Source organism: Scophthalmus maximus, chromosome 3 (assembly GCF_022379125.1).
Source record: "Scophthalmus maximus strain ysfricsl-2021 chromosome 3, ASM2237912v1, whole genome shotgun sequence".
Lineage (NCBI taxonomy): Eukaryota > Metazoa > Chordata > Actinopteri > Pleuronectiformes > Scophthalmidae > Scophthalmus > Scophthalmus maximus.
The window spans coordinates 9891609-9908709 of NC_061517.1; the positions used below are offsets into that span (position 1 = coordinate 9891609).

Sequence of the window (17101 nt, forward strand, 5' to 3'; positions counted from 1 at the left end):
CTCTTACGATCTCAAGAGATGTCTTGGCATGTGTATACAACACACGCCCGTGCGCACACACACACACACACACACACACACACACACACACCCCCGTCATTAATTCACCCACACGCAACCCCTTGAGTATCTTGCTACTCAAAGGCTCTGCTGTCATCTGTGGCGCCTTTGCCTTTGTGTGCTGCTCGTGTGTCTGTGTTCGCTTCTCCCTACTGAGGGTCATCAACTGGCATCGGGAAATAGCCGAAGAACTGGATTTGGGTCTTTTCAGTGGTGCAGAATAGTGTCACACTCATCAACACTTTGTGTGTGAGTGCGTGTGTGTGTGTGTGAGTTTGTGTGTGTGCGTGTGTGTGTGTGAGAGTGTGTGTGTGTGAGAGTGTGTGTGTGCGCGCGTGCCTTCTCCAACCAGAAACGTGCCCTTTAGCTTTCCACAATTTTAGCTTTGCGTGTACCTTCTATATTAAATACTGTATGTGCTGACCTCATCGCATTCAAGGGGCCCATGCACTCATTTCTTGTTAAATCAGATGTTTGAGTAATAGAGAAACAGCGGTGCCTCGTGGGATGTTGCGCATGTACGCGCAGAAGTGCTGCTGTCTCAGAGATGTGGGAAAAAAACCTAAAACAGTGTCCATGTGTGGATGTCACAGCATGGTGACAGAGCTTGGTATTACATAACTATTTATCATGGACCCCCCCCTCGTAGATGCCATATTCTCTGTTCATGTGTGCACTTGTGCTCTGTCTTCTCCTCGTCACCAACAGGACTGTCCTTTGTGTGGTGCTGCTTCCCGGGCGACGGCAGAGCGTCCAGCTGTTGCCGGGGCCCTGGGGATTGAATACGTCCAAGCTGTTTGGCCCCGTTGTAGATGTCTGTTTGTGCTCGGCATACTCGCACGCATCAGAGCAGACGTGTTTCCTCCCGCTCCTGTTGTGGCTCCTGCCTGCTCTCCCCGCCGGCACAGGCGGGATGCAGTCGGAGGACGGGGAGGCTGTACACACATCCGCTGGGCTCTCCGTGTCACCGCCCGGCTCTTGTCGGACCCTTTGTCTCTCGGCTGGAGTGTTCCTCCTCACTTCCGCTGGGCTCATCCTATCAGCTCGCCTCCCTCCTGCACTGTGTGCCACGTCTGTTCATCATCTGTTGTCTCGTCTCATTTTTCTCTCTGACTGTTTATACGGTAATGGGTTTTTCTCCGCATGACGTCTCTCCTGTACAGCATTTCTCCCTCCTCCTGCTCGTGATCATCATTCCCTCCTCATCCCTCAGCCAATTCCTCCCCATACAGCATTTTATCCATATGTGCGTTTGCCTGTGACCTCCACCCTCTCTATCCGCTCTTCGGTTCCCCTCCAGCGTTCTTATTTTTGTGTAGCCTCTGGTTTTCATTACGCTATGATTGCTTCATCCCGTTCTGGTTGAGAGATGTTGTCTTTAAAAAAAACAACAGCTATGTGCTGATGCCGTGCAGAAGACCTGCTGACGGTGCATCTGTGGTGCAAGATCAACTCCATTTTTTTTTCACCTCATTTCACTGGGCTCCATTCATTATCATTGGGTCGCACATAACCTCCGACTCTACTGACACGCCAATATCCTCCACACATTCACCTAATGACCCGGCTTATCACCTGACCGCTTCATGTGACCGAAGTCTTGTGAGCGGCCACAACTTTTCTAGGCTGTGCTCTCCTCGTGTTATTTCAATTACATTCTCATCAGATGAGCACAGTTTCCTTTTTTGTGCCAGTTCGGTAAAGTCAGGGGGGTTTGAACAAAAGTGAATTCCTTTTTCAGAAAAAAATACTGCTTACTCTGTGCACTCGCAGCTCAGATCCCTGCCGCCTACAGGCTGCGCGGGACACGCCATATTATTACCTTTCTGCGGTCCCCGTTACAGGCCGACAGGCCAGTTAATCGGTGAGAGATGTTGCTGTCTCAAACTATGTGCAGATATTGTGTGGAACCTGCAGACAGTGCAGCCTGACTACGGGCTTAGTCATAATTCAAAATCTGTTTGCTGTCCTCACTCAGTGAAAGTGATGTAGGAAAGAATCCAATGTGATGCAGCCTTTGAACAAAAAAAACACACTCACACTTCCCCTAGTTCATCTTTTCAGATTAATACTGTCGACTTTTTTTCATGTAGACATTCTCAAGGGACATTTTTTGACCATCAACTACTACTACTACTACTTAAATGTATCTTCTTGAAAACCCTGACTCTTTTTCAGTCTGTGCAGTTCTTCTTGGTCTTTCCATTTCAGAGCCTGTCAGTGAAAGACAGTAAAAGCCTTGACAGCATTTTAAAGGTACTACTTTAAAGACTTTAGATCTACTTTAGACTACATCTTGGCAAGAAAACTTGAATCACGGCCTCCAGGGTGCTGTGATGCTGTAAATTCGACCTGTTCATTCAAATTCTAGTGACCCTTCAGATTCTGTTAACTAACAAGGATTTATTGTTATCGACTGCCACTCCAGCCGTGTGAGACGGCAGTTTGAATTTGGTGTTACATTATCTCTTCTCAGTTCTCCGTATGATCTCTATGTTTCCGTACATCTTAATTGGTTTGTATGGTTTGTATTTCTGTACGCTTTTATGGTTTTAATTAGATATTTTTTTACCAATTACACATCTAGATTTTAAACTTAAATGGGATGGAGAGTTGTCCATTTCCCAAAAAATAAACACAAAGACGTGGGATTGCTATCAGATCACCAATAGTAACTCTAAATATCTCCATCATAAACTCCACATCACTTTAGAGTTCCTTACAGGGATTAATAAAGTTATATGGAATTGAACAGAACAGAACCCACATGGTATTTGAAATGAAAGAAAAACCTTCTTAGCTTAAGTTTAGTGTAAATACCACTATCATTCAAAATGAGTGTTTAAGATTTTATTTCTTTTCCATCTACCATGCCATGAAATGTGTCGTCACTGTCCTCCAATGGTGAATTATGGAACTCCTCGGCAACTTGGAGCAATGTGGCAAGAAAACAAACAAAATTGTCCAAAGAGAAACACATTTTTAAACATTGTGTAAAACAGGAGTTTACAAAAAACGTAAATAGCACCAAGTGGATGTACAGTATTCTTAAAAAACAACAACAGACCAGACAAGTGACCACACAGAGGATGTTGAGTGTGCTGGCCAGTAGAAACCCGTAGCAGCGTATTAGTCCCATATCATTCACTTTGTACTGTAATTATTTCTCTAATACAAACAGTTTAACATCATATCAATGCAGTCACCTCATATAAGTTAAAAAAAAAGGTAAAATATGGAAAACAAAACAATCATGATCTGAGAGAGAGAGGAAAAAAATGCCCTACAGAATAAAATCTCGAGGGAAAATATTGCCCAGCCATACACCCACACGTGTGTCTTTGTATTCTGCGTCTGCTTCCCCTCACTTCACTAAACCAAATACCCGGGACATCTGGAGGCACTGGGCTGGGATGCTTATGGGAAATGTCTTTCACCGGTTCAGTTAATTTGCATCTGTGCAAATGGGATTTGAAAAAGAGAAGAGAGAATCAGAGGAAGTCGCTTGAGCCTAACGAGAAGCACACATAAAGTCTCTTGAAAGAAAGAAAGAAAAAAGAATCTGTAGCTCAGATGCTACTGGTCTCCTTTTTGGTTTGCCGCCTCCTTGGCCGCGCAGTCTTTGACCTCTCCTTTCAGCTCAGCTAGCTGCTCGGAGTGGACGGCCAGGGTGCCATTCACCTGGGCCAGGTACGATTCCGAGTGTCTCTCCAGCTCCGCCCGGATCCTTTCCAGGTGCTCCGCCAGCTCCCCCAGGCTGCTGCACTGGCCCTCGACATGGCTCACCCTGCTGTCAAAGTCCTTCACCTCTCTCTGCACTTCTATCGCTGTGCTCCTGCAGCCCTGCAGCTCCCCGGACAGCCGCCTCTTCAGCGACACAAGTTCTCCCTTCAGCTGGGCCAGCCGCCTCTCCCCGGCCCCCAGCAGGGAGGCTTGGTGGCCCACTAGTTTGGTAATTCCTTGGACCTGGTTGACGAGCTGGTGCTCTCTCTGCTCCCAGGTGCTGTTGGCGTGGCCCACTTCACTTGCGATGTACCTAATAGAGTCCTTCAGGCCCTTCAGCGTGCGGTTCACAGAGTTGATGTTGACCTTCAGCAGGGTGATCTCCCCATGGACGGAGCCCTCTTCTTCCTCCTGTGCGATCCTGAAGAGTAGGCTGTGCAGGGTGTGGTTCAGGCGGTCCAGCTGGTTGGAGTGAGAGTCCAGGCGGCCCGTCATCTTCTTCTCCATCCCCTCACACACCTCCTCCACGTCGGTGACACTGACACCCCCTGCTGGTGGGGTGGAGGGTGAGCAGGAGGAGGTGCAGAGCAGCTCCAGGTCTACCAACTGTTTCTGAATGCCGTCCAGGTCTCCCTCCACTCTCCTCCTCACAGACTCGATCTCCGTCTCCAGCGCTGGCACCACCTGGCCTTCCAGCAGTGCAGGGGCCGTGGCATTACTCAGCTCCTCCACAGCCACAAACACTCTCTCCTCCAGGGTCTTCAACTTGTCCTCCAGCATGGTCTTGAAGCCATCCAGACCCCCAGAGAGCCCTCCTGCTCCGTCGGGTCCGCCCTCTGTGGCGTTGAGGCGGCCCTCTATGTCCACCAGGCGGGTCTCGATCAGCGTCTCCACGTGGATGCTCTGGTCGGCGAGGGCGGTCTGGAGCTGTCGCTGAGATTCGGTCAAACCCTTCACAGACTCCTCCAGCAGCAGCACACGCTGGGACAGGCTGTTGACCTGCGGAAAAAATCAATAACTCATTGGTTAATTGGTAACCTTTTAAAAAGTTATACGTGACAACAGTGTAGCGAGTTTGCCCTTTGAGTAGCGTAGTCTCAAATGTACAGTATTTACTAAAAGAAATATCAGTATCACTCTCACTCTTTCCAAAGCAAACTCAAGGCCTACTTTTTTAGTCATGGCTTTTTATTGAAATATATTTATGTATTTATCTGGCTATGTGATAAATACATAAAATGTAATCTATTCTGCAATATTTATATATCTAATCGTTGACTTATTCATTTATTTTATCAGATTTTTTTCCCTTTAAGACCCTAAGTTTTATCTCTGGTACGTCCTCCTCTCCTGTAGCATTTTTATTGTTTTATCTACATTCTTTCTCCTCTCTTTTATTGTTTTATTGTTTTATGTTTATCAATTCATCTCTCTTTTTCTAACTGCCTCCGGTGTTTCCTCATTACAAATTGATGAGACTAACATGGTTTGCCACGTGCGTGGGTGAGTGCTATTGTTTATTATTGCTTTTGTTCTGTAAAGTACTTAGTGTTACATTGTTTGTATGAAAAGTTTTGAGGGTTTGACTTACTGAGAAATTGACTGTTAAAGACTGGAAATGAGGAAACAGCGGGCAGACTTTATTTGCCTTTGAACATGGCCCGCATGGAAATCACATTAACGAATGAATTTGTGTGCCGTTCACCTTCATTTGCTTCATGCTGATCATATCTCAATCGTGTCTGTACCTGTCCACAGCAGCTCTCGGTCAGAGTCAGGCCCTGGATCTGAGCCTGCAGGGAGCCCAACTCCTCCCTGAGCCCGGTCTCCCTTCCGTCCAGACTCTGCTGCATCTGCTCCTGGCCATCCATGTGCTCCCGGTGGCACTGGCTCTGCACCTCCCCCATCTTCTTGTCACAGTTGTTCTCGTGGCCAGACAGACGGCTCTCGAAGCGATCCAGGATCTCAGCCCGCACGCCATTCAACTTGGCGTCCAGGATCTCATCGAGATGAGCGGTGGTGCCGGGGCCGGGGATGGGACTGCCTCGGGCTCCGTCCAGCAGCCTCTTCAGCTGTCCATCATGGCCCAAGACCATTCCCTGAAGACACATACAGGTGAGGAGGAAAGAAGCATTAAGGTGAAAAAAAGTGTACAGATATATCAATTAGATTTTTGTGCACAGTACCTGAATCTCCTCGAGGATGTGAGTCTTGGCTCGAAGCTCATCGCTCACTTCTGTCACTCTCCCCGCTAAGTCCCCAAATCCATTGAAGCTTTGTCCTCCCTCCACTCCATCGGGAGTCCCATCGGGGATCGCCCCAAATCCCACGGTCGAGTCAGGCACACGGGGACCGCTGGGCAGCAGAGACACCAGGATTTTGTTGGTGTCTTCTCTGAGGGACGTGCGCAGTCGCTCCTCAAGACCGGCCACCACCCCGTTGAGAGTGTCCAGACCCTGGGTGAGGCGTCTCAGGTCCTCCTCCATACGGTCCAAACGTTCACCGGTCACTCCAGAAATACCAAATTTGTTTCCTGGGGGGGGACAGTTTTGCATTTTTTAGAAAAAGTCTGCCAGCACACAAACATGCACTGGCACGCAGGAACAGCAGCAGTGGGAGTTTAAACCCAAGGGCTTAGCATTAAATCAGTTGAAGTCTCTTCTTACCATAGTTTGGTTTTCCGCTTCCTGCAGGCAGTTGTCCTGTGGGTATTGGTCTTTGGTCAGGCACACTGGGGAAAGGGTTGCCTGGCTCCAGCTGGCCTCCTTCAGGCTTCTGGTCCACCGGAGGTCTCGGGCCGTGGGGGAAACCCCTTATCCCCGGGCGATGGGGAAATCCGGCGTCAGGCGACGATGTGGGTCCGTCGTGGCACTGTTCTCCAGAGTAGCCTGGACAACACCTCCACTCCAGCTCAGTCACTGTCTTGAAACCCACCTTGTACTTTGGCTTGTAGAACGTCCTGTACCTGAAGGAAGCATGGATGAAAAGGGAAAAAAACATATTAACCGTCAGAGGTCTGAGGTTTTGAGGTCTGACAGATATGACAACTGTCATATCAGCGCATTTGCCTTTTACTAATTACGGGCACAGAGCCTGGACAGAGGATAATGAAAGGATGAGCTTTAACTCAATGGGATTAAATGCAGATTAGAGGGAGATTAAACAAGTGTAGTGTAAATGATGTGACACCAGAGGATTGAACCGGGGTCAGCAAATTTCAGTGTTATCTTGTAAAAGCAGAATTTCACTTGTCAATCGAATTTTCTCTCTCTCTCTCTCTCTCTGTCTCTCTCTCTCTCTCTCGCTCTCTCTCTGTCTGTCTGTCTGTCTGTCTCTCTCTCTCTCTCACACACACACACACACACACACACACACACACACACACACACACACACACAGTGATTCATCTTTGATTTCCCTGTGGCCGCTTTTGAAAGGCACATCAAACAGATCTACAAAATCACTATACAGTAAAAGTAAAGAAGTCCATATACAGTTAAGAACACAGTAAATATGTAGTGATACATTCATTATATTAATCTGAACATTTTCTCTTGCGTTTCTCAGTTTGGCAAGTAAGAGGGAAGTGTGACCACGTCTGCAGCAGAACGATACATAATTGAGGAGGAGATTTTGAACATTTTTAATTTGCTGAAAGAGAAATGGCACTGGTTGCCGGTGTCCTTTGAACTAACACTATTTCTCCCTAGTGGCATTTCTCTGAAGAAGAACTCTCTGACAACAACAGATCATTCCTCGAACAGATCACTGAGTGGACACTAGGGGGCAGCATTGATGCAGAGTATATTCCACAGTGTGTTCCATGCTACTGTTTGCTGAATGTAAGGGAATATGTACACTGACAAACTTCTCACACTTTAAATTGCTTGCACTTTTTAAAAAAAATAAAAAGACTTACACAACAACAGGACACTTCTGACCCCAGATGCACTTGGTGGTATACTCTGCCTTCACGTAGGTGGCCACCCCGTCCTGCATGGTGCAGGTAATGTTCCTCTGGACCACATAGGCACAGTGGTTCCTGTGGAGATGGCAGGACGACATTAGATTTAATAGCATACATAACTGATGTGTATATAAATCCTAGAATATATATGTTCTTTTGCTTTGCATCTGCCAAATGCAGTGGATTAAAGCGAGAGTACATCAATCCGTTGTTCACTCAGTTACACGGCATGAATTATAGCGATTGATGTGTTTAACTTTTGAAAATAAATACATGCAAACGACTGGCATTAATCCGTATGAAGACAGAGGATGTTTTTCATCTGTCTTTTTGCTTTTTTAAAATTTAAATATGGCAAATCAGCAGCAGAACACAGATAGTTTTTTGTATGCATCCAATTCAGTGCTATTCAATTTTATTTGTATAGCACCAAATCACAACGTACATCATCTCAGGGGCGCAACATCCAGCACACAACAACTTCACTCTATAACTACTTTGAGCAGTTCTTGCATCATGCCGGAGCTGGACCTCCTCTCTCCTCTCGCTCCACTTGCCAGCGCAGCTATAGCAACTGCTAAATGTTCCCCTGGCCCCCGTGCAACACAGGAAACGATGATCCAGGCTCTCTGGGCTCACATGTGAAGCATTTCTTGCATTCAGCGGGGAGCATTTAGCAACACATGCAGTACTTCATGTTACTCCACAGCTGTTTCGGGACAAATAGAAGCGTTTGGAGGAGCAGGGAGGGACACGGGAGCCGAGGAGGGCCTACGTGCCAAGTTGCCAGGTTCAGAGGGATAACAAACAGCACAGCCTGTTGGAGTCTGTGAGAAACCACTGCACTGCTGCTGCTGCTGCTGCCTTCTGCAAACCGCTGACTGCGTTTTGTGCGTATGTCACCACTCTCCTTGTGTTGACATGTGTTAATAGCGGGGGGAAGGAAAAGGGCAGGAGTCAGAATGACAGAGCTCCTTTCATACTGGCCTGACAGCATGCTGCCAGGTCATGCGTTGTTAAGGAAGTGGCTGTTAAGACCTGCACTGATGTGGGATGATGGGAGCTCTTAAAGCACTTTAAACTCGCGCAGGAAATTTCGCGGCCACTGCAGCTGTAGAAAAAGAAAAAGAAAAACACGAACATCTGGCTGGAAAAACATCGATTTTATGTATCATGTGGTTTGTGTGTGTATGCAGACTGCACACCTAATCTGATAACACATATAGTGCTGCGTCATCATTTCCGGTACATTTTCCTTCATTTACAAATCCGAATCACTTTTCACATGTTTCCTCAGCCCCGTCCCACCTGCAGGCTCAGACCGATCACTTCCTTCTGCTCTCATCTGCTGCTCACAGAATACGCAGAGCACAAATCAATTCATGCGAGATCCCATTCATGGATTCCTGGATTTAAGAAAAAAGTGACAATGCTTTCACCCATGAGACCATCAGCACTTTAGTAAGTCCTTTAAGTATCAAATTGTAAAATCGAAATAGTTTTCAATGGTTTCCTCCTCATGTACGACAGATTTATCGTGAGCATTAGAGAGCTTTATGACTTGTTGGTGTGTGTGTGTGTGTGTGTGTGTGTGTGTGTGTGTGTGTGTGTGTGTGTGTGTGTGTGTGTGTGTGTGTGTGTGTGTGTGTGTGTGTGTGTGTGTGTGTGTGTGTGTGTGTGTGTGTGTGTGTGTGTGTGTGTGTGTGTGTGTGTGTAAGAGTTGCGGGGGAAAAGCGTCTATAGGCAGAGGAGGATCGGTGACAGCTGACAGAGAGCAGACTCAGTGCATGAGTATGCTTGCGTGTACAGCACAGTAAGTGTGTGATCTTTTTCACATTACTCGAAGAGCCAATCTTTTCAATGGAGTGAAAAGTGACAATGTTCACCGATTTGTTTGTCAAGTGCACATCATGGGCGGGGAGGGGGGCAATGGCCCTCAGACTCTCACACTATGACAGAAAAGTGCAGGAGTCCAGATGTGCACAAACAACGTGTTCATTGGTCTCTGTTTCTGCATCCCTCCCTCCCTGTCTGCGCCGAGGCTGTTTTCACGGATCTGTCAACGTCATTTGGGGCTGTGAATGATATTTTATCCTCGGTGTCTCGCAGACAGAGGGGTTTCTGGCGTTGTGAGCATCAAAGCTGAGTGCTGAGATAAATCCTGTCCCTCTGCGCTGCGGTGTTGGTCGGGGCAACGGCAGGTCACCTCCTCAGCTGCAGATCTTTATAGGATGGATGTTGAGTTTCAGCCTGAGAGACAGTCATATTGTGTTTTAGCTGTGTGGACACCGAGGCCAAATCACGCACACGTGCACATATTATACATGCGCAGCGAAGCTCATGGCCCCTTTTATTTTACATCCACAGGGGCCGCGCAGCTCCGCGGGATGAGGATTACACAAGTTTCGTCACATGAAATGCAAAACCATTACGTGCAAATGGTCATATGTGAGGAAAAAGTGCTGTCTCCTTTTCTTTTTTCCCTCTCATCCAGACCCAGCAGCTGCAGGGTAGGTGAGAACTTTGTATGAGCTGCTTGTATGGGAGAATCTCCAGGCTGGACAAGTCACTGGACACGTGAGGGGAGAAGTTTTGATCCAGTACATGATTTGAGATATGGGGAGTATGGAGAGGAAGGAGACGAGGAGGGAGAGGAGCGCAGGCATGCGGAGACAGGTGTTGAAAGTTACAAATACTTTCTGACGTTTGTTTAATCGCTGGTGGATGACACAGGGGAGCGGTTGGCCACACAGAATAACGCAGTAAGTGCCAGACGGGAAAAAGTCACTGATGAGCCTTCAGCTCCAACTGTGCCTGTGGGACGGACAAGAGCATCTGGTCCGAGGAACTATTAGTGACCTGGACGTGGAAAAGGTGGATGAAGGTCAAAGGATTATAGGACCTAATAAACCTAATAAACCTAATAAATCCTGAAAAGAAAAGTCTACAAGACATGCGAGTGTCTTTGTGCGAGCCTGCGAACCTTCACAATTACACTGTTAACATGTCGAGGTTGAATAAGTTTACCATGTTCACCACTGTGGTTTAGAGTTTTAGCACATTCACATTTGCACATTAGCCAAGTGGCAATTAACACATTGGTTCGTGAACCTGCTGTTTTTAAAGCCTTGAGTTAAGCGTCGTGGTCGGCGCCATCTTGTTTGTTTGTTTTTAAACCATCAGTAACCATATTTGGAGGAGAAGGGGCGAGGCCGGTCGTAGAGCTCGTCCACTGCTCGCCCACCTACACTTGCGACCTGCTCCCATTGGCAGTTTGAAACAAATCTAGGCCTTGAATATCCACACTAACTATACTATTTGAGTGCTGATGATAATTCACATTTTTTCCACACACATATCTTTTGTGTGTTTCTGCTTTCACACCAATGACAAAAAGAAAACACCCAATATCTGAAGAAGCAGAAACAAATTAATGTCATTAGTTCAGCCGCACCCTCACTGAACCACCCAACCCCAAATGACCCGGCCGATTCAAATTCTTCCGTGTGTTAAACTCTCCTGTCTTGTGCACCTCCCACCCTCACCTGACCTCCCTCTCTTCCTCCCTGATGGATATCCAAACAGACTTCGCCTCCTTTCGCCCTGACACGAAAAAAGCCACACTCCAAACTTTGCTTGCTCCTTTTGGCCCCCGCTCTCTCTCTTTCTCTGTCTCTCTCTCGCCTTCTTCGAGACCAAAATATTGTCTTTTTTTCTGTCACTGGACCGTGTCATTTTTTGACTGTTAGTCTGGTCTCACTGTAAATATTTCCAGGATGAAATTACAGTTTCTAAGTCGCTTCGCAGCCTCCCAGGGGGCGACGCCGAATTCCCATCTCGGGTTCTCACGTGGAGCGTTTTCAGCAAATATTATTGCTGCTAGACCTCCACCCTCTGCTGGGACCAAAACAATTCACCTTTCCATCCCCCACCGCCCCCTGCAAAATATGAACACTGCAGGTAATCTCTGTTTAATTATGTAAGCATAACCAGGGTTTGCTTGCGTGCTCTTTTTCGCTTCCACTTTTTTCATCAAGCCTCTCTGTGTTGCAAAATCATGCCACTGACATCTCCGGCCCTTTAACTTGCCACCTCTCCAACCGTCGCCTCGCTCGTTTTGACACCGCGGCACACCTTCCTCCCTCCTGACCACGCTCTCACCTGCGGGGCTGCTGACTGTTGGAACTCAGGTCACTGCTGTTGCCTCTGGTAGATTTATGACTTGAGCGGACCGGGTCCGTGGGCTAACAACTCCCCTCCAGGGCCCATCTCTTTCCATATATGTTTTTAATGAGTCCTATTTCGAGCCAACTGGCAGGTCCTGAAGGCCCCATGGTGCAGAGTTGATTGACGTTGATCTCGTGGCCACTGATTAAGGTTAAAGGAAAGATGTGATACTCCGATTCGATCCAGCTCTGATTGCTATAGCTTGAAGGCAGCCCGTTACTTTGACGCGTGCTTAGAATTTGGCTATTGGTCTTTAATCCCTGTTACAGCAATGCAATCATGTCAGACAGTTAATCATTAATTTAGTACTGGTTCTTATTCACTATTCATAACTTTTAGTTGTTCAAATTAAATTAACACACAATCTCATTAATTGATTTTTTTTTTATTATCTTCTATTTTTCTCTTGAAATACAGAAAGAAGCTCAAACACTGGTAATGGGAGAAAAAAAACACACCGATAACTTATCCTCAGGCATTTCCCAAAGCACATAATCTTCTTTGAGTAAGAATAGTTTTCCAATGGAACGGTTTCTCTTGTTAGACTCGTTGTACACGGGCGCCTAATTGGGGGTGAAACAAATAGCAGTGCGGTATGATATTTTATTTAGGCAGTCACTGCTGAACTAACCAACGCAGCTCCCTTGAAAAGAGTAGCTGCATAATACGAGGTTACTGTTAAGACAAAAACATTGGTAGCCTGACAACACTATGTGGTGGAATCTTAAAGAAGAAAACCTAAAGATAAAATAAATTCACGTTAACAGCCTCAAATCTTTCTTTTTGCCAAAGGGTCAGTAAGAAACAGAAATATTTGGTGCCGGTAGGGAGCTTGAGAGTTTACTGCCCAGCCTCTGTGACCCCTTAGCAGGAGGCTGGCTCCATTCTTGTCCTCCGCTGGACACTCAAACACAAACTTACAACAGCAACCGATGACCTCTAACCCCCACTAACTCGCTGACCTTTCTCCCCTGATCCCTGTCGCATACATCATGGCAAAGCCCTCAGATATGTTCTCTAATCTGATCAGGGAGGACACGTCACATCTGCTGCGGATCCTAATTGATTTATACACCACACATTGGCCAGGGAAGGGTCTGTGGCTCTCGTTGGATTATGTTTCACCTGTTGTGTGCATTTTCGTGCCATAGCGATATGTTGTGTCGGGCAACACGGCGAGCGGTGTCTGTGCGATGCTAGGGACACCGATGGATCTTGATGTCTTTTCATTTGTGATGTGCAAAGTTACGATTTGATAAATTGCTGTTCAGATAAAGATTGCATGTCAAAACACCTTCTAAGCCGCCAATGCAAAAAGGAAATGAAGTGGTAGGTACAGTATTGCAGCTGTAAGATACTCTAAGATGTGACAGTCTGTGACAAGTGGCCGTAGGTTTTCTTCTCCTTTCTACAGCAGCAAGTGATCATATTGAAAGAAAGGAATGACTGTGAAATCGAATACCTCGCTTTGCTGCCAAAACACAGACAATAATTCAACAGGAAGAAAAACAGCAGCTGAGAATCTTTTATATATCTCTCTCTAAAAGTTCCGTCCATGTGACGGTGTGGTCACAAGTAGGCATTCAGCAGTAGTAGAAGCAGTGAAAACCTACGCAAAAACATATAATCAAACACCCATACACACTTAGACAAGCACTTTCACACACACACACACACACACACACACACACACACATACACTGGTTATAGCACGTGTGTTATTTTTAAGTCTCAATTTCCACTGACCAGTCAGCCGACAACAACTGAGCTCATATATCTGTAGTGGTGGTCCGACACTGACACGTCCCTGGGGGCCCACTGTGTCCAAGGTGGTTCAGCAGCTTTTGTATAAACACTAGCTGGACTTATAGACACGTGCGGGGAAAACAGCCACCAGCAACAAGCAATTGCTGACCATCTGTCATTCTTCACTGGGCAGTGTTCAGGCTTATCTCTTTCGGTGCCACCGTCATATGGCACCAGCATGCAAATGCCATGAACAGCAAAGGGAATTGGAGGCTGCGGGACGAGGACGAGGATGAAATCTCTGGCATGCAGCAACGTTCGACTAGCTGGTGACGTGCGCCCGACACTCGACGCAAGAGAGACAAAAGCAACAGGTGGTGATTTCAGCTTTAAACACAGCACTGGTAGAGTCGGCTAAACAGTGGAAATAAGGACACGGTGACTGGAAATGAGGCTGGGGAGAGGGATGGATGAAGGCGGGCGACAGAGTTGAAGGAGAGGAGAGAAAACGGGCTGGTTTGAGGGATGCCGAGGGGTCTCCTCCCTGGAGGTGCTGGTGAACGGCAGTCCTAACAGGGCTCGGCGAGCAACAGACCTCTGTGGCAGTTTGAGTGAAGCAGCAGGTAGCTGGGCGAGCTGTCCAAAGACATAACAGCTCTCAGGGGAAGCCAAGCAAAAGAGATGGGAGGAAAAGGGAGGAAAGAATCTGACAGAGCCCCGCCGGCCAAACATCAGCCATCTCCGTCCAGGCAAAATATATATCCACAAGGCTCCGTTTCATCTCCCGGCGTCATGACTTTCAAATCTTTCACGCACAAGTATGGGATTGTGATTTTTGCTCTGCTCATGGGGTTCGACTGTCCTGACAGTATCAGTCCCGGGGAATTAGCATACATCGCAGACCACATATTCAAATACAGAGGATGCTCTTATTGATATTGGATGATTCACAAAGAGAGAGTAAAACACGGCTTTCAACAGTAATCTCGCTGTAAATTCAGTTGTCTTGACTGAAGATTAGTTCAGTCCCCCCCCCCCCCCCACCTCTGCACCATTCTGACCATGATGTGGGCTTTGTTTTCATAATGTCATTGTTGCAGCATAATGTTTATCCCCGGCCACAGATGGTTTTAGGTGTGAGCCGCAGAAAGGGGCTGATGGTGAGCAAGAGAGAAACACAGAGTCAATTCAGGGATCTGTTACCGAGCTGATGCCCTAACGAAAACCATACTTCTGCAACTACGCCAGTGACATGTGTTTCTCGGGGGGAAATACAGTATGAGGTGGGTCCGGCTCGCGAGCACTCTATATTGATATTTAGCCTGCGGCACTGGGATTGAAATAAAACACGCATCAGCTCCTTTGACATATCCAAAACTGAGAACTTACTTGTGACGGGTCATGGGCTTGTTTGGTAAATGGTGAGCGTTGAGTCCGCCCTTGAACAGGTTGTATCTGTTTCCGTAGAACGGGTTGACATGACCGCCGTAGAAAGTTCCCTTGCTGTCCACCACACGGAGCAACGCTCCTAGGAGAAAGAGCTGCACAACCAGTTGACGCAACTTGGTCCTCATTGTTTTTGTCTCTCTTGAAATTGCAACTGGCGATGAGGAAAACGAACGTGAAAGGCGATAAGTCGTCGGGTTCCTCGGGGCGCTGTGCTGAATCCCCCTGGCAACACCTGCGGCCGTGTCTCCTTCAGTGGGCCCTGACGGCGACCTGGAGCCCAAACAGCGGCAGCATCAGCAGCATCTTGGCCCGCGCGCCCTCAGCTCGCACACTAACCACACTCGTGCAGGGCAGGGTGGAGAGAGGGGGAAACTAGTGAGGCTGGAGAGGGAGGGGAGAGGGAGAGGGGGCAAGGAAAACAACACAAAGGTGTGCAGGAGGAGGGGAGGGGAGAAGGAGGAGAAGGAGGAGAGCGGGACAGAGGAGAGCAGGAGGGAGGAGAGCGTGCGAGTGTGTCTCTAGGAAAGTTTCGGCTGCATACACACACACACACACACACACACACACACACACACACACCAGCTTGTGTGAGACCTGCTGACTGGGCTTCGGCCCTCCTCTGCATGAGTTGAGGGTGTGTGCGCAAGAAGCAGCGTGCTGCTCTGCTGCCTGTGAAGGGGCAGGCAGACAGACGGCCTGTATTTGCATATCCCACCCCAACTCCAGCCTGGCGGCGCGGGACGAGGGGGTTGGGGGCCTGGGACTGGCTGCTACTATGATTTTGTAGGTCTCTCTCTCTCTCTCTCTCTCTCTCTCTCTCTCACACACACACACATACACACACACACACACACACACACAAATACAAACACACATATGAGCACGCAGCATTGAAATCATACTGGGAAGAAACAAAACTCTGTTCTGCTCTGTTTTTATCCACCCCTTTCCCGCCTTGTCCCGTTTCAATCCAATCTCCGACAACCTCAAGTTTTTGTCTCTTTAATCCCCTAACAGTTTTTATTATTATTCTTTCTTTCTTTCTTTCTTTCTTTCTTTCTTTTCTTTTTCCATCTGCTCGGGGAGCAGCTGTACATCAAAGCGCAGGCCCAGTCGGCTGCCATGTGCGTGGCTGCGGCCGCAGCCAGCATAAGACGCTGCGGAGCTGGACACAATGGACCTCCTCCTTGCCTCACCGCGGTCAGTCATTAAAAAAGCCGAGGCCACAGCTTCGGTTGCGGTCCACACCCTGACCCCCCCGCTTCTGTCTTGCAGGGCTTCCGTGTAAATCTTGAATTCATGCTCAACTGCCTCCTGTGTCTCTCGGCCGGCGTCGCTCTGGGACTGGAACTGCTGAATGAAATGGTCCGGAGGGTTACCCCCTTTGTTAATATATTGTTGGCCGTCTTTTAAACTGCAAAAAAACATGCCGACCCTTTTTTTCCGTGTTAGTGCCCAGTGACGCCAGACAGTGGCAGTGAAATGTGTTTTGTTCAACTGCAGCAGGTCTGAAATCGGCGGTGCTCGGTGATGAGGTGACTTCTTTGACATTGTATGTATATTTTTGTTTGTGGTAAAATGAGGCAGGGGTTTTTTTTTGTTGTTTTTACCAATCACAGCATGTCATGTTGAAATTAGTTGAAATGACCATGTTGCCAAAATAACCACTGGCTGGATCGCAGTTTTTGTTCCGACCTTCAAGTTATTTGGCCCCGACGTGACTTTTTTCAGTGCGTGCGACTGCATTTTTCTTTTTTTTTTAGCGCTAAGAAGGGAGACTTGTAAGAAGAGGCAGGTGTCTGAATGGGCCTCTTTGTTTGGACGGTAGGTTTGCGGCGTCCTTCCCACCTGTGTGGACTGCGCATCATTTACCCCACTCTGTTGACTCTTCATTTATAGGTCGGTGTGAAAGAAAAACACACACTTTAA

The 17101-nt window shown here is 47.5% G+C and overlaps 1 protein-coding gene across 1 annotated transcript; it reads right to left on the reverse strand.

Moving 5' to 3' along the window:
- Nucleotides 1–2895: 2895 nt before the first annotated feature.
- On the reverse strand, nt 2896–15793 carry LOC118317433 (EMILIN-3). Its single transcript, XM_035646103.2, has 6 exons — nt 15113–15793; nt 7703–7825; nt 6450–6748; nt 5970–6316; nt 5532–5882; nt 2896–4782 (listed from the first exon to the last, which is right to left on the reverse strand). The coding sequence occupies exons 1-6, from the start codon at nt 15295–15297 to the stop codon at nt 3637–3639; spliced, it is 2451 nt and encodes an 816-aa protein (XP_035501996.1). The 5' UTR covers nt 15298–15793; the 3' UTR covers nt 2896–3636.
- Between the last annotated feature and the right edge of the window lie 1308 nt (nt 15794–17101).

What these genes read in the sequence shown, in the direction of transcription:
- LOC118317433 (XM_035646103.2), bottom strand. Translation starts at nt 15,297, where the DNA reads ATGAGGACCAAGTTGCGTCAACTGGTTGTGCAGCTCTTTCTCCTAGGA. An exon ending in AAGCGGAAAACCAAACTATG is followed by an intron (nt 6,317 to 6,449) that starts GTAAGAAGAGAC and finishes GTCCCCCCCCAG; the next exon opens with GAAACAAATTTGGTATTTCT. An exon ending in ACATCCTCGAGGAGATTCAG is followed by an intron (nt 5,883 to 5,969) that starts GTACTGTGCACA and finishes ATGTGTCTTCAG; the next exon opens with GGAATGGTCTTGGGCCATGA.